This window comes from Halyomorpha halys, unplaced genomic scaffold (assembly GCF_000696795.3).
Source record: "Halyomorpha halys isolate HHAL.00 unplaced genomic scaffold, Hhal_1.1 Scaffold901.1, whole genome shotgun sequence".
NCBI classification, from domain to species: domain Eukaryota; kingdom Metazoa; phylum Arthropoda; class Insecta; order Hemiptera; family Pentatomidae; genus Halyomorpha; species Halyomorpha halys.
The window spans coordinates 313,169-327,756 of NW_027106556.1; the positions used below are offsets into that span (position 1 = coordinate 313,169).

Below are 14,588 nucleotides of genomic sequence, written 5' to 3' on the forward strand. Positions count from 1 at the left end.
TTGACGGCAGTCAAAACTAAAATGGTTAGTTTTGACTGCCGTCAAAATAGCCCTGAAGAAGCCCTGCAACGTGGGGCGAAACGTTGGCTCATTAAATTAGTATATTTCTACTATTTGAGTTTTTCTTGACCGCACCCGGACCATATTCCTTTCATCTATATCTCAGAAACTATGTGATGTATAGATGTCTATCTACACTCAAATTAAAGCTTGTAAAATGTACTATAAAGTAATTTATGACCTTTATCTTCGTAAGAATAGTAGTTTTCATGATATTTGCTAAAATAAATTGATTTATAGTTGTTCGGATAATACGTTTGATATATGAAGGACTTCATTTCAGAAACCATTGGACGTACAGATGTCTGCCAGCGCTCAAATTAAAGCTAGTTAAATTTACAACAAAATAGTTAATTATATTTATCTTTGTAGGAGTTGTAGTTTTTATGATATTTGACAAAATAAACTCACAAAATGTTAATTTCTAGTTGTTCCTATAAAATGTTGGATTTTTGAAAAAATATATCTCTACATCCATAAGACGCACATACGTCTGCCAACACTCAAAATAAAGGAAATTTAACTTTCTATAAAGTAGTTTATTTCACTCATCTTCGTAGGGGTAGTAGTTTTTATGATATTCAGATGTGAATATAAATTTGGCAAATGAAAATTTTTCCGAACAACTATAAATCAATTTATTTTAGAAAATTTCATGTAAACTATTACTCCTACGAAGATAAACATCTAAACTACTTTATAGCTCATTAAACTAGCTTTAATTTGAGTGCTAATAGACATCTGTACGTCAAATGGTTTTTGAGATATCAATTTTTCAAAATAAATTCAGTAACTACTGATCTTTCAGTACGTCCCATACAAAATTTTTCCGAAACGTTGCTTTTTAAAAGCAATTTCTCGAAAAATATTTTACGTAAATAACTCTATTAGGGCTCATATTTTAGCAAATTTACTATTCTTTAAATGACGTTCTGTTAGGTTTTCTTGTGTTGTTCCTACTTTTTAAGATATAGAGCTCTGAATGAAAAATTAATTTTTTTTTTATAACTTTGAAAAGCCACCATTTTTTATTCCCCCTACCTATATTTGGCAGTCTCATCAATTTTGGCTAGTAATTATACATAGTTTTCATTAAAGTGATCAAAAATTGGGGTGAGTTAACTGCCTTTTTCTCCTCTTGGGATCTTGTACTATAACTTGAAAGCAGTAGTTCAAGACAGGCGTCATGGAAAAGGGTTGTTCGGGCGGCCAAAGATCTACTAGTTCTTATAGTCAACAGAAAAAATAATTAATATTTGGTGATTTTTTTAAACCTAAAAACGTAACAATGTATAGTAGTATAAATTAAAAGTGTTTGTTAAAGATTTAACTATAAGTTAATATCAACATTATCCTCTTTAGAAAACAAAGTTCCTATTGATTCATTCATCGATGAATGAATCAGTCTTAAAAAATCGGTTATCATGTTTTAAGACCGAATGCTTAATATGTTGTTTAAAAACTGTAAATTTTAACTTATTGTTCATTTGAGGATAAGCTGATTTCAAATACGAGCAGGTATAATTAAGAATTAAAGTAATAAAACAGGGTCAAATTTCTCGTTGAAGTTATTGAAATGATTTTGAACGTAACTAGACAAAAGCACTGAGCATTCAGTTTACCACAAGAAACTCGTTTATCTGACTTCAATTTAGACAAAGAAAGTCGAAATTTGGTGTTATACATTCCTCTCGTGTATGAATGGTATGGTATGAATTCCTCTCGTATTCAAACCCCTGAAAACCAAAAGTCTGAAAATCTCAACAGTCTTATGATAATAAAAATAAGCATTCACATATCGGAGAAATAGTTGCGAATAAGTTAATCATAAATTGCTAACTCCACTTCGAGTCCCTACCGAGGTACCCGAAAAAATAATGTAAATCTAATATCCAAGTATCTTCAATAGCCTCTATTCAAGTTATGTTATATTAATCAGGTATCAAATTTTCTTTTTGTTCTTATTATCCATTATTATTATATTACCCTGAATACTATTAGTGCAAAAATGTATCTCAGGTTATTTCCATCTCAAAAATTATAATCGTTTATCTTTGATAAACTAAAATGTAAATTATCTTTTGAGAGAAGTTTATCGATCTAAAATAAGAATTGAAAAGAAAGCGATATGTAAAATAACATTGTTATATGAAAAACGTTAAAAAATTGTTGTTAAGTAAGTACCTACTGCTGCTGCATCTATCTTTAAAAAAAATCGAAATATTGGAATAAAATAATCTGTTAGACATTTTTGACTAAGATAGCTTCAGGGTAACCTTCACTGAAACAAACATCTGTGAATTCCAGGAAGGAGGAGTATGAATTACAGACGGTATAAAAATAGCTAACAATAGCTAGCTCTGTATAATATCTCTTCTCAATTCTCTGTATAATCATAATAATTCTCTGTATAAGTGATTGGCTTTTCTCTTCTCCTACCACTTTGCCACGCCCCTGAAAGGCACATAAGGCCCACCTTTTTGGCTTCACTTTTTCTTTATCTCCTGCATTATACTTCTTCCTCTAAGCGTCAGATAGCTAAAAAACAAAATGTCTTACGAGACTGAAATTACACATTTTGGACAGGTGTATGCCTGGGATGTGACAGCAATTATTCGTTCCGGAAGTGCCACTTTATAAAATAGATTTTTTTAATTTTCTTGATTTTCTCAAAAACGGATCTAATAATTTTAATAATATTCAGTAAATAAATGTAAAATTAGGCGATTTTAAATATCATGTAGGTTTTGTCCTCATTAAAAACGTTTGGCAAGGCTTAAATATGAATTTTTTAGAAATTCTTTCTCTGGACCTTTAATTTTTTTTAATTTGATAAATTACCCATTTTACTTTATTACTACTCATTAAAAATGAATAAATATAATCTATGAAAGGATATGATAATTAACTTAAGGAGATAAGATGGTCTATTTTTTGTTTGTTGGTTGAAAACACATTTTCGGAGAAAAGAATCGTGATATAGACGTGTTATATATCGTTGGAAAGCTAAAGATTTTAGAAAATAAAATGTATTTAACACTAGTCATATAATGTAATGAAGGATTACGAGAAAGGCATAATTAAAAGGTCTATTTTAACAAACGTTTTAACTGGCGGACGCATGCGCAAGGTGTTTTCCGTTTCGGTAGCCTGATAACGTTTTCTTGTCACCATAGTTATTAAATAAGTGTCTTTTAATTTCACTTAACCTTCATATGGGCCTTTTAGTTGAATAGATAACTCCATAAAATCGTTCTTAGTATATTCAATATTTATTCTATAGCAATTAAGCATTGAATAAATAATTGAGAACAGATTTCCTGCAATAGTTTCTGTTCTGTAACTAGCTAGGATCAACTGAAAATCAAAGCAGGATAGGGGGTGAAAGTCGTGAAATGTACGACTTTTTCATGCAATTACTTCTGCCAAAAAAAGTTTTATTTTACAATCACATTGAAGACTATTGTTTGTAAATATTAAATGTCAAAACCTTATAATACTCCACTGTCACTGAAAATATCATTCATAGCTAAGCTTACCCCTAGTCCAGCTGACAAAATCAATTGATCATTTTATTAAATAGTTATCCATTAAAATTTACATAATTTTCCATTGAATACTGTATATTGTAAAATTAATAATTTTTCTATATCGTGCAACTGGTTTTAAATATATAAAATGGATACAAGAAGAATATGGTAAATTTATTACGTTAATAATGTGTACCGACGTTTTCTTACATGGAGTTGTTGGCCAAATCAAGGAAAGGCAAACAGAATACAAGAACCAATGAATAGCAATTTAAGAAATAACACATACTATTGTTACAATAGTCTTGTTATGCATGAGCTGAATTAGCTATAAGAAAAACCTTACCTCGAAACTGTATGCTGATAAGGCTCTTCACAATCGGGCTGCCAGTACCACAAAACCATTTGTGGCCGACTCCTAACCACTTCATCACTATTTGTTCACAGGGAATTTGTCGGTAGCACTACAGTCCCAAGTAATTCATAACCTTACTACTTAAAATCAGTTCTCTATAAACTGTCATGGCGCAATGTAGCATATGGTTTCAGTTTCGTTTGAAATATACTGAAACCAGAAATCAACAGTTTTGTTCCATCCAATGGATTCCAACAATAAAATATTATATCCCTCATGTAAGAGTATTTTATTTTTTTCCTGCTCTTAGGTCTTAGAAGCTATTTTCATGATTTTGTTTACCAAAACCTCTGTGTCTTCAGCTGGAAGAATTTTTTTTTAAAATGATGAAATACATTCCGTGATTACGTTTTTGGAAATTTAAAACTTAGTTTTAGAAATTTAAATAGGAACTAGAAAAACTTTTTTGAATTTTACTATTTCGAAAGTCAGAAGTTCAATCATGAATTATTTAAAAAACATAAGCATGTTTAGGTTATTTGTATTTTTGTGGGTATGTACTGTTGATAGTAACGGATACTCAGTTATCCTCTTTGCCTACCCCTGACGCCTACCAATAGGTAGCAGTCTTGTACTAATAGTCTTGAGTGTCAATATTGATTTTCTAGAAGCCTCAAAGAAATAATTACTGCTTCAGATGGTAATCGAACCCATACCGTTCCGAATAGAGCATTCGAGGACTCCAGATTCTTTTCTCTTTCCTATCTGGCCTTATCTAAGAGGTCTTTTTTTTTTATCTTATGGTTCAAGATTGGAAAAAATGTTAGTATGGGGAAAAATATTCGGGGTCTTTGATCCCAACATGCTCAGCCTCTTAAATATCGTTGGTAACTAGTGATAACCAGTACGGGTTATTCCATTTGTACATACGAGCACGTGCTCCCCCTTAGTTTTATAAAAGAAACAATTACAGTTTCTTTAAATCGAATCACTTCATAGTTGCAAAAAGAAATAGAAAAGTGGGTGAGAACAGTAACGGAACGCCTTTATATTCAAATTGAGCAGGGAACAGCCTGAACTCGGCCGGGGAAGGGAGGGGGTTAGAAAGAAAGACAGGGAAGACGATTAGATGTTGTAGAGGTTACTGACTGCTATAATGGCAACGTATACACAATTCAGTCCCGCTAACATTTCACGGGCAAATGCTATTTAGAGTTATAAGTTACTTATTTACCTACACAGTATCAACAAAATTGTAAAAAAAAAAAAATTGTTCTTTATTTTTTTAATAAAAAGGACGATAATGTAGCCAAGTTTAATAAAACAGCCTGCTTTATAATGCCTTGATAGGTAATGTTAAGTACGGTAAGGTGGTAACCTTACTATGATAAAGAAATAGTAAAGTTATTAAATTAGACAATCCTACAGAAAGTGATATAAATTGGTAATGGTGATATAAAATAAACGAAATAACAAATATAATAATTAGTGGTAGTAGGGTAAGAATGGTTAAAGATGATAAGCTGGTTAAATAGCATAGAGTTAAAGCTGGTGAGCTCGAAATAATGGGAGGCATAATAAAGAATTTTAGCAGTAAGGAGGTTTGAATTTTTTCCTTGAAATAATATAATTAATATAAACATTAAACTTCAAAAATAAATAATATAAATTTAATTTATGAACAAGAGATTTTATTTTTATTTATTGACTTCATAAAAACTTGAATTAGGAGAAAAAAACTGTGATATAAAAAAAGAGATTGCCGCCAAGAACGGTATAAAAGCGACGAATCAATACATGAGTCCATTACCCCTAACCCTTTCACCCAAATCCGAACATTTTATCAAACCTATTCAGATTTTCAAGCTTCAAGACTTAGACAATTTCTTAAATTTAAAAACATATTCAGATTTTCAAGCAATATTTTTACTTTAACTTTTACTATATGAAGTAAAGGAATTAATTATGATCGTAAAATTCGAATTTGAAACGAATGATGGCATTAACTCAAAATAGGGTGATAAGTGAAAGTCGAGTGACCACACCAGATTTTTAAAATTTCGATTGAACGTTTCAAGATAAGTAGAATTCTAATTAAAAATTCGACCATCCACAATACCGGCTTTTATTCTCTTTTATTAAGTAAAAAAACTCGAGAACTATGTTTCTCGCTTAACAATCCAAATGCTCATTTGAAAAGTAGTCATATAGTCTAGGAGGTTAAATTATAATTTAACCACGATTAGCTAAGATTTTTGAAACACGTTTTGCATCAAAATTGGTAAGGAAAATCATGTGAGTGGGCTCATCAGATGTTTGTGTTAGGTTGGTAAAATTATTCCAAAAAACTGTTTTATTGATTGCTACTGACTGTTGTTATAAACGATAAATGTTTGTGTTATAATTTGTACCGATTTTTAACTATTATGTATGGTAACTCCAGTGCATTTGTAAACTAAAATTAATTTTTATTTAGCATAAAATCACATGTTGAATGCGTTTATATTTTTCGATCCTCTCCTTGTCATCAGATCGGCGATCATTTAACTATAGTTTGCCATTTTGAGTTCTTTTATATTTCTTTACAATCGAATTGGCCAGAAGGACTATATATGGGTGTAATAACACTTTAATTCAACAGTTGATAATGCGGAATATAGTCTCTAAAAAAGGACCCCAAGTGACTATAAGTAAAAACTAACCAAAATAATATATATATATGTATGTAATGGAAACGTAAATGGAAAATAGAAAGGAAAATTATCGGGTCATCCGTAGCTTAGTGGTTAGACAGTCTTATCTATTTGATGTCTATTGGCAGTGCCGGTTCGAATTCGGCCTGGGATGTTGACTTTTTTCATTGAATGGTCATCCCGCAAAATGAGAAAGTTTGACCCTTAACCAAGGTCCCAACCTGACCAAGTCTAGGCAGTATAGGACTCTATTGGAAAGTGAAAAAAAAGAAAGAAAAACAAATTAACAAAACAACTAATATTTATAGAGTTAATAAAATAAATAACTGCCTTATATACTGGAAAATAAATAATAATAATAAATAAAAGTTAACATCGCAATGTCTTGCATGCGTCTGGATTTCAGTTTGTGCGATGATGGAGTTCTTATGCTATTTGCTACTTCAACCTTAACTTTTGGTAATGAGGAGACATTGGTTTTTTTTGATGATTCATCTATTGATTCCACTAGTTGCCTCTATATAATGCAATAATATTCGGATAGGATGACGGAGGGTGCAGTTACATCAGTAATGACCTTAATATTCCAATTACATTTTTTGAGATTAAAAACTTCCAATTTGAATGTATTTTATTCCACATTAACGTATTGTTGTACAACGTTTCGCGACAATTGTTCCATATTCATGTACTTTAGTCAACCCCATAATTAGTCAAACTTTTAATTTCACAAAGGAAATTATGTCATTACATGGCTTGAAAACAATTTTGCTTTAATATTGTTTTCTATCAAGAATCTTTCTTTCTGAAATAATTTGGATTTTCTATTGACAATACGAGATATCACTGGCATTTAACTGTACCAAAAGAAATTAATTATTCATTTTATAATCCTCCATCTTTTTCATATATTTCTCACTGGTTTCCATATTATAATGATTTCCATATAATTTCGTCGGAAGTCATTAAAATACATTTATAGAAACTGATGGACTCAACTTCCTTCGATGACTTTTCTTTAGGATAAAATCTGACCTCATTCATTTGACAATTTTATTTTATTGGAGAGCCTTATCTAATTGAGGTCTACGAATTCATATTTATGGGCCACCTTGTAGTAAGTAAAATCATTTAGTATAAATATTTCGATATGCTCACCAACTGGTTATCGAGACAGTACCTATTGTTATAAATTGTCAGGCTTTACACTAACCTTTTTCTTGTACATCTGTAATCGGCTTACCTATAGGCTAATGGACTAATCTTTTTCTTATACATTTATAATTGGCAAATACCTATCCTTGATAGTATAATATATATATATTATACAAAATAACATAAAATAAGCCTTGGACTTCGTTTAAAAATCAATTGTTAGTTTACTCCAAATTTCATTTGTGGAATTCACCAAAATCCTATAGATAGGGATTAATAGTGTAATTAATCGAACAAAATAGGGATTAGTGAGTGCAGGCTCACTGTTTTTTTTTGTATTTAAACCTAATTTATTTATTATTATTATTATGACTTTTTAATCGGTGAAATAATTTGTTTTTATCGATCCATATCTAAATATAACCATAAATAAATTGAACTATGAAATTTATGAACTTTGGTAACCTAATTTATTCTCTTATTTGCTTCGTTAAGAGCAATGTTTACTGTTAAGAGGAAAACGACTCATAATACCATTATTAAGATTTGATAAGGAATGGCCTTCATGATTAATGATGAGTAATCTTATTACTTATTGCATTAAACCAATTATTTAACCTTCAGATAAATTAATACGTAATATTAGTTCATGCTGATCTATATTTTGCAATTAGTATCTGTTCCATTATTTTTTATTTTTTCGTAAATCTTATATATATATTTTTTTCAGAACCCCTTTTAACCTGAAAGGGCACTAGAAATTCAAAATTTTACTATACCAGGGCTACATTTTAAGAAGGCTTTGTATTTGTGAGATAGGCTGCACTTGTATTCGTAGTTGTTGGTCAAAAGTGTAGGGCCACACTTAAGGTTTATTACTGCACTGCGGATTGACGTTAATCTTCAGCGAGTCAAAGAACTTGATGTGCCTTCGTTGTATAAACTCGGGAACAGTCGGTAGATCAAGATCAAGATCTTGTGAAGTTGTGGGGGTTTAATCTTCCTCACCACCTTCCGTAGCACAGTGTCCTGAAACTGTTAAAGATGGCGATGCGTTTCGTCCCAGAGATGAGTGAAGAACTATAGAAAGAGGTTTTTCGTCTTACCTATTTTATTTTATTGTAAATCTGGGTAGATAGGGTAAAATGGCGGTCCAGCTTGACCCTTAGGAGTTAGATGGCCCTAGTGTGGTGTCCCCCACTGGGAATGAGCGTGGTAATTTAGACTCTTTCCCCTTCTGCGGAGCAAATATCATTTTGGAGTGGCCCATGTAAATGTGGCGATGGTTGCTTTACTGTGGTTGTATCCATGTTCACCGTGTTGTTGGAAAAGAGAACCGGGAATAAGACTGATCCTTGGGGAACACCACATTGGTAAAGTTCGGGAGAATTCGTTACGCTGCATTTTTGTTTAGGTCTCTGCATACCTCTGTCTGAAGTTTCATGAGGCAATGTTCCGTACTGAGGTGTGCTTGAAAGCCAGTTTTTTCATAGGGGTAACTGAGTTTCTTCCCAAAAGACTCGAAGATAATAAAACTTTCGCTGGCTGGTTTTAACAGCGGAAACAGGATGAAGCGTTTCCATTTTTTGGGAAATCATCTCAAGCGGAGGCACGAGTTGTTCAGGTTCGTGAGCTATTCCTTTCCTAGGAAGCTGTTTCAGGAATCTTTTAAAATGCAATTAATCTTTCATTTGTTTGATGAGATTTAACGCCATTTTGTTGAGAAGGAAGGGCGATTTACTTAAAGTTGTTGTGATTTATAACACAAGAAAATTAATGTAGATAATACTGATATGGCAAGATAAGTAATATAGATAGATATGTATAATATTTGCTTTGCTGACTCCTGGGTTTCTAATGGCTGGAGTATTGTTTTCACAGGTTTTTATTTGGTGCCTACATCATTATTAGTGATTCAAAAAGGTAAATTAGTTGTCCTTGCGAAGTGAAATTAATGTCACATTATAAAGTAAAATTCTTCGCCCAGGCAGCACCCGCTCACATACCAATGAGGCATTTGGGAGAGACACAGAGATCACGCTAAATAATAAATTACTATTATTTATGTATCTAAAATTTTATTTTATTATATATTCATTTATTTATTTGTAATAATATTGTTTATTTCATTATTACACTATTTATTCATTTTCTTATTTTATTGTATTTTCTTTCTTATGTACAAATGGTGTGATTGAATATTTACAGCTCTAATCCTCATTGCCCTTGAGTGAATTTTTTTGTTGAAAAAATTAATTTTTACATTTTATAAGTACCTTTATTTGTTACCAACTCGTACCTACGTTTTGTTTTTTTAACCAACTGGATCAGGTTCAAGGATTCCAGAGAAAATTAATTTTTTTTTTTAAATTTAATATATATACCCTCTTGGCCTTTTCTAACATACTTAGAGTAGAGGAAGTTATCCTGTAGGACCGTGCCTTGTCGCGGGCCGGACAGCACCACCACTGTCTTTTGCCTACGTAGGTACTAAAAAAACAACGGACGTTGGCTCCTTGCCCGAGAAGTTGACGGGAAGTTTTCTTGTCTACCTCATCGACTCCGGTGCGAATATTTATAGTTTTGTTTATACTTTGGTGGATTTTGTGAAAATGTTTATTTGTTTCAAAGTTAAGAAGTGTTAGAGGCATTGTATTGTAGGATCCAGCTATTCTTCAGCTTAAAAGCTCTGTTTATTGAGAATTATCCTGTAGAATAAGGATGGGACATAGAGGCATGTTATTACCAGTAAAACTACAAGAGAGAAATGCTTTATATAACAATAACTTATGCTGCCCAAACATAGGAGTAACTATAATGCTAATAACAATTTTTTTTTATTTATATTTTTTATCCCTTTGTAATTTTTTTTACTATCCTGTTCTATTATGAGTAGGTAGGTCGAGTTTTCATTCCTTGGAGCTGCCACAAAATAAAAGCCACCCACCCAAGCCGGAACTGAATCACTAGCGAGGTAGCTAACTCGCTTTAATGGCCTCAGAAATTTAATTTCTCTTTCATCCTTCATTGATTTTGTTAAATTTATCAATGGAAGCCCTTGCCTGGGTCGCTCCCACGTCCTCCAAGGCTCCTGAAGAGGGAGCCAATTGCACTGAGCAGTTGGTGCTAAATGCCAAAGAGGATGGCCACTTGCCAGTGGATGTGGATGGGCTATGCAGACTTGGCACGTATCCTATGACCCTCACAACAGTGAACCAGGCAACTAGGTCCACAAACCTTCTATTTTTATCTTCATCATATTGTTAAATCTTGAAGATGAGTTTCATTGAAAAAATACTAAAACAACTTAAAAAGAAAGTTAAAAATTTTGCATCTATCTATTCACTGAAACCATTTTTAATGATGAATTAGATTATGAGAATAATAACAATGATAGAAACATTTAAAAATTATAGGCACCATTTTGTGCATTTTGCATACTGAAACATGGGTCTCGTGGGGTCCAATGTGCTAGATTAATGATATTTGATATTAACCTGAATTTTGACACATTTGTACCTCCTATCATTTAAAAAAGTAGCATTAAAAAAAATATAATTCATACATAATGAAATGTGTACACAAGTTATATTATAAACTTTATTATCTCCGGTTTCATATTACAACAATAACTTGCTTTAGAAGATAAATACTTCAACTAACGATTTAACAACCTTTATGTTAGAGTGAAAAATTAATTTTAATCTTTACAGATTTAGGCACAATATTTTAGCTGTAGGACAAATTAATTATGGAGTATATATAATATAGTAGAAAATGTTTAAACGCATAGTTTTTAATTATAAAATAATCAGGATAAATAATATAATAGAGGTGATAATAACCCCAGAGTCAACGAATGTTGAGTACTTTTAGGATTGTTATAGATTGCACTAAAAACATTCATGTTGCTAACATTTTTACATTTATTACCAGTCGAAATGTCCTCTTCCAACTCGATCTATCTGTACAGCAAAAATATCTCACACATTTCTCTGTTAACAGTTATCAGTTGCATATTCAACAATTTAAGAGCATTTCAAAATAATCCTTTCAGTAATTAATGAATTATTTTTTAAGAACAACGACCCAACTAATGCATCACAAACACTACAGGCACACATAACATCTATTGAAGAATGGACTAAAAACTGGAGAATCAAAATAAATCCTCAAAAATCCCACCAGATCACCTTTACTCTCCGTCGTAAACCTCTGCCCACCTGTCCTACAGTATCCTTTCTAGATACACCACTAACACCTGTTGAACAGATTCGATACTTAGGACTCCATCTTGACAAGAGACTTACTTGGAATCCACACACAAGACTGAAACGACAAGAAACTGCTCGTAGATTCCGATTGCTACAACACTTACTTGACAAACGCTCTAAACTTCCCATTCATTACAAAAAATTAGTATACACTACAATAATCAGACCAATTTGGACATATGGAATTGAGCTTTGGGGCTCCACCAAACCATCAAATTCTTCCCGCATCCAATCGTTACAATCCAAAATCCTACGTAAAATCCTTGATGCTCCTTACTACGTCACAAATAAACTCATTCATAAAGACCTTAACATCCCATTCGTTGCAGATTTGACCCAAAACAGATATGCGTCTTTTTATTCCAAACTCCTTAACCATCCTAACCCATTAATTCTTAATCTTTCATCCTTAACAATCCCTGATAATCCTCCGAGGCGTCTGAAAAGAAGATGGCCACGGGACCTTCTAGTTTAAATTAATGTTTGAAGTACCACCAACGGGTGGTTCCTTCCGAAGATTCTCAAGTGTATATGAAACATATTTACCAATTGTATCATTTTGTACAGTTGTAAATTACAATAAATAAATAATAAAAAAAAAAAAAAAATTTTTTTTAAAGAAAATGTAATGACTTTTAACTCTATTTGGAACTATTTAAACCGACTTTTCTTTTTCAAATTGTCAATCAATTATTAACAACTTTGGAAGTTTCGCTGTAAACTATCAAATGTTGAATTTCCATTACACGTATTCTTTGCTTATAATTAATCGTGAAAACAATATAGGTGAATTTTAAATTTTTTTCCTGAAAAAAAATTAAGAATGGAGTTATATTGTTTTTCTGAAACCTTCATATTCAGTATAGCACATACTGTTCGCGAATGTTGTTTACTTTAAACGATCCTCATCAATAGAATCTTAATTTTGTCATTATCATTCTTATATCGATTCTTTCTGTAGCTATTCTATTCTTAGTTTAGTATTTAAGATGTACTCAATTGCTTTTTAATACAAATGTTAGTAAAAAATGAGTCATTTTCGTTTCCTTGAAGTTTTGTTTTTGGCAATAATGAATTTTAATTACGTTTCAAGCATAATTTATCCTATGAATGTAAATTATTTCATCTAAGCGTGCCTTCTCCTAATATCCTTTGAATAAAGTTCGGTTAGTGAATTTTTGGGTCTTGAAATGCTAAATGATAAAACTGTTGTGTATTTTTTGTATATTACTGAAAACTTATGTAAATAATAATACATTAATTTGGGTTGTATTGAGTGTCCTAAAGTACCACCACTGTCTTCTGCCTACGTAGGTACTAAAAAAACAATGAACGTTGGCTCCTTGCCGAGAAGTCGACGGGAAGTTTTCTTGTCTACCTCATCGACTCCTGTGCGAATATTTATAGTTTTGTTTATACTTTGGTGGATTTTGTGAAAATGTTTATTTGTTTCAAAGTTAAAAAGTGTTGGAAGCATTGTATTGTAGGATCCAGCTATTCTTCAGCTTAAAAGCTCTGTTTAATGAGAATTATCCTGTAGAATAAGGATGGAACATAGAGGCGATGTGCAAGATCCATTTTTTGCAGGTGCGGCCGCACCAGGCCTGCCTCTTTAAATATTTTTTGTATATTTTTATTCTATTTATTCAATTATTCAGCCTAGAAACATAGAGAAGGGATTGTATTTATAACTACACCACAAAAAAAAAATGTAGTAAAAACTAAGAAAATAAAACAAAAAAGTAATTTAAAATAGAAAATCCTACTGCACAAAAGAAAAGAAAAAAATATACCAACAAAAAAAGTAATAAAATTTTTAATTATGAAGAAGATGGTAGGGGGTGTGGTCAAAAGGAAACAAATAATACTTATTAACTATTTTTTGTTTCCTTTTGACTGCACTCCCGTAATTTAAAATGCGGTTAATCATTTATACATATAGTAAGAAGTTTTGGTATACTATTTAAAATATTACTTATGCTGCCCAAACATAGGAGTAACTATAATGCTAATAACAATAATATTTTTATTTATTTATATTTTTTATCCCTTTGTAATTTTTTTTGTTCGTTCTTAACAGTATACATTTTATATTTTTGTATATATCCTTTTCATATGGCAAAGGAAGGGCACCAGTTACATTTTTTTATACTCAGGTATATATTAATATTGTTATATATTTTCAATAAAAGAGGTAAGAAAGAAAAAAAAATTTGTATATATCCCACTCTCGTATATCTCATATTCTACTTTTCCGGTGATACGTTAAAAATATTGAATTTGTAACACAAGTGTTATTAAAATTTATGGAGTCACCAAATGTGATTACTTCCAGTTAGCAGACATAAATATGTATTAAGAAAACGAAATTAAGAATAAATGAAAATGTATAAATATATCGAAATAAAATAGCAATAGTAATAATGTTAACCAGTGATGCGGCGAGAGGGATGCGCTGGGATCTCTTGAGCTCTGCTCTACCCCTCACACGTGGGGGATAGAGTGGGCTCAGGGATCCTCA

The 14,588-nt window shown here is 31.5% G+C and overlaps 1 protein-coding gene across 3 annotated transcripts in view; it reads right to left on the reverse strand.

Moving 5' to 3' along the window:
* The window catches only part of LOC106686979 (malate dehydrogenase, mitochondrial), a 110,739-nt gene that overhangs the window by 37,474 nt on the left and 58,677 nt on the right, over positions 1 to 14,588 (reverse strand). The window contains exon 1 of one of the 3 annotated variants that reach the window (XM_014430600.3): positions 3,937 to 4,257. The exons of 1 other annotated variant lie outside the window; for it this stretch is intronic. In XM_014430600.3, coding sequence (XP_014286086.1) covers positions 3,937 to 4,021 — 85 coding nt within the window. In that variant the 5' untranslated portion in view covers positions 4,022 to 4,257. Of the gene's footprint in view, positions 1 to 3,936; positions 4,258 to 14,588 lie in introns of those variants that run through there. One more of the 3 variants, XM_014430599.3, reaches the window with a different exon arrangement.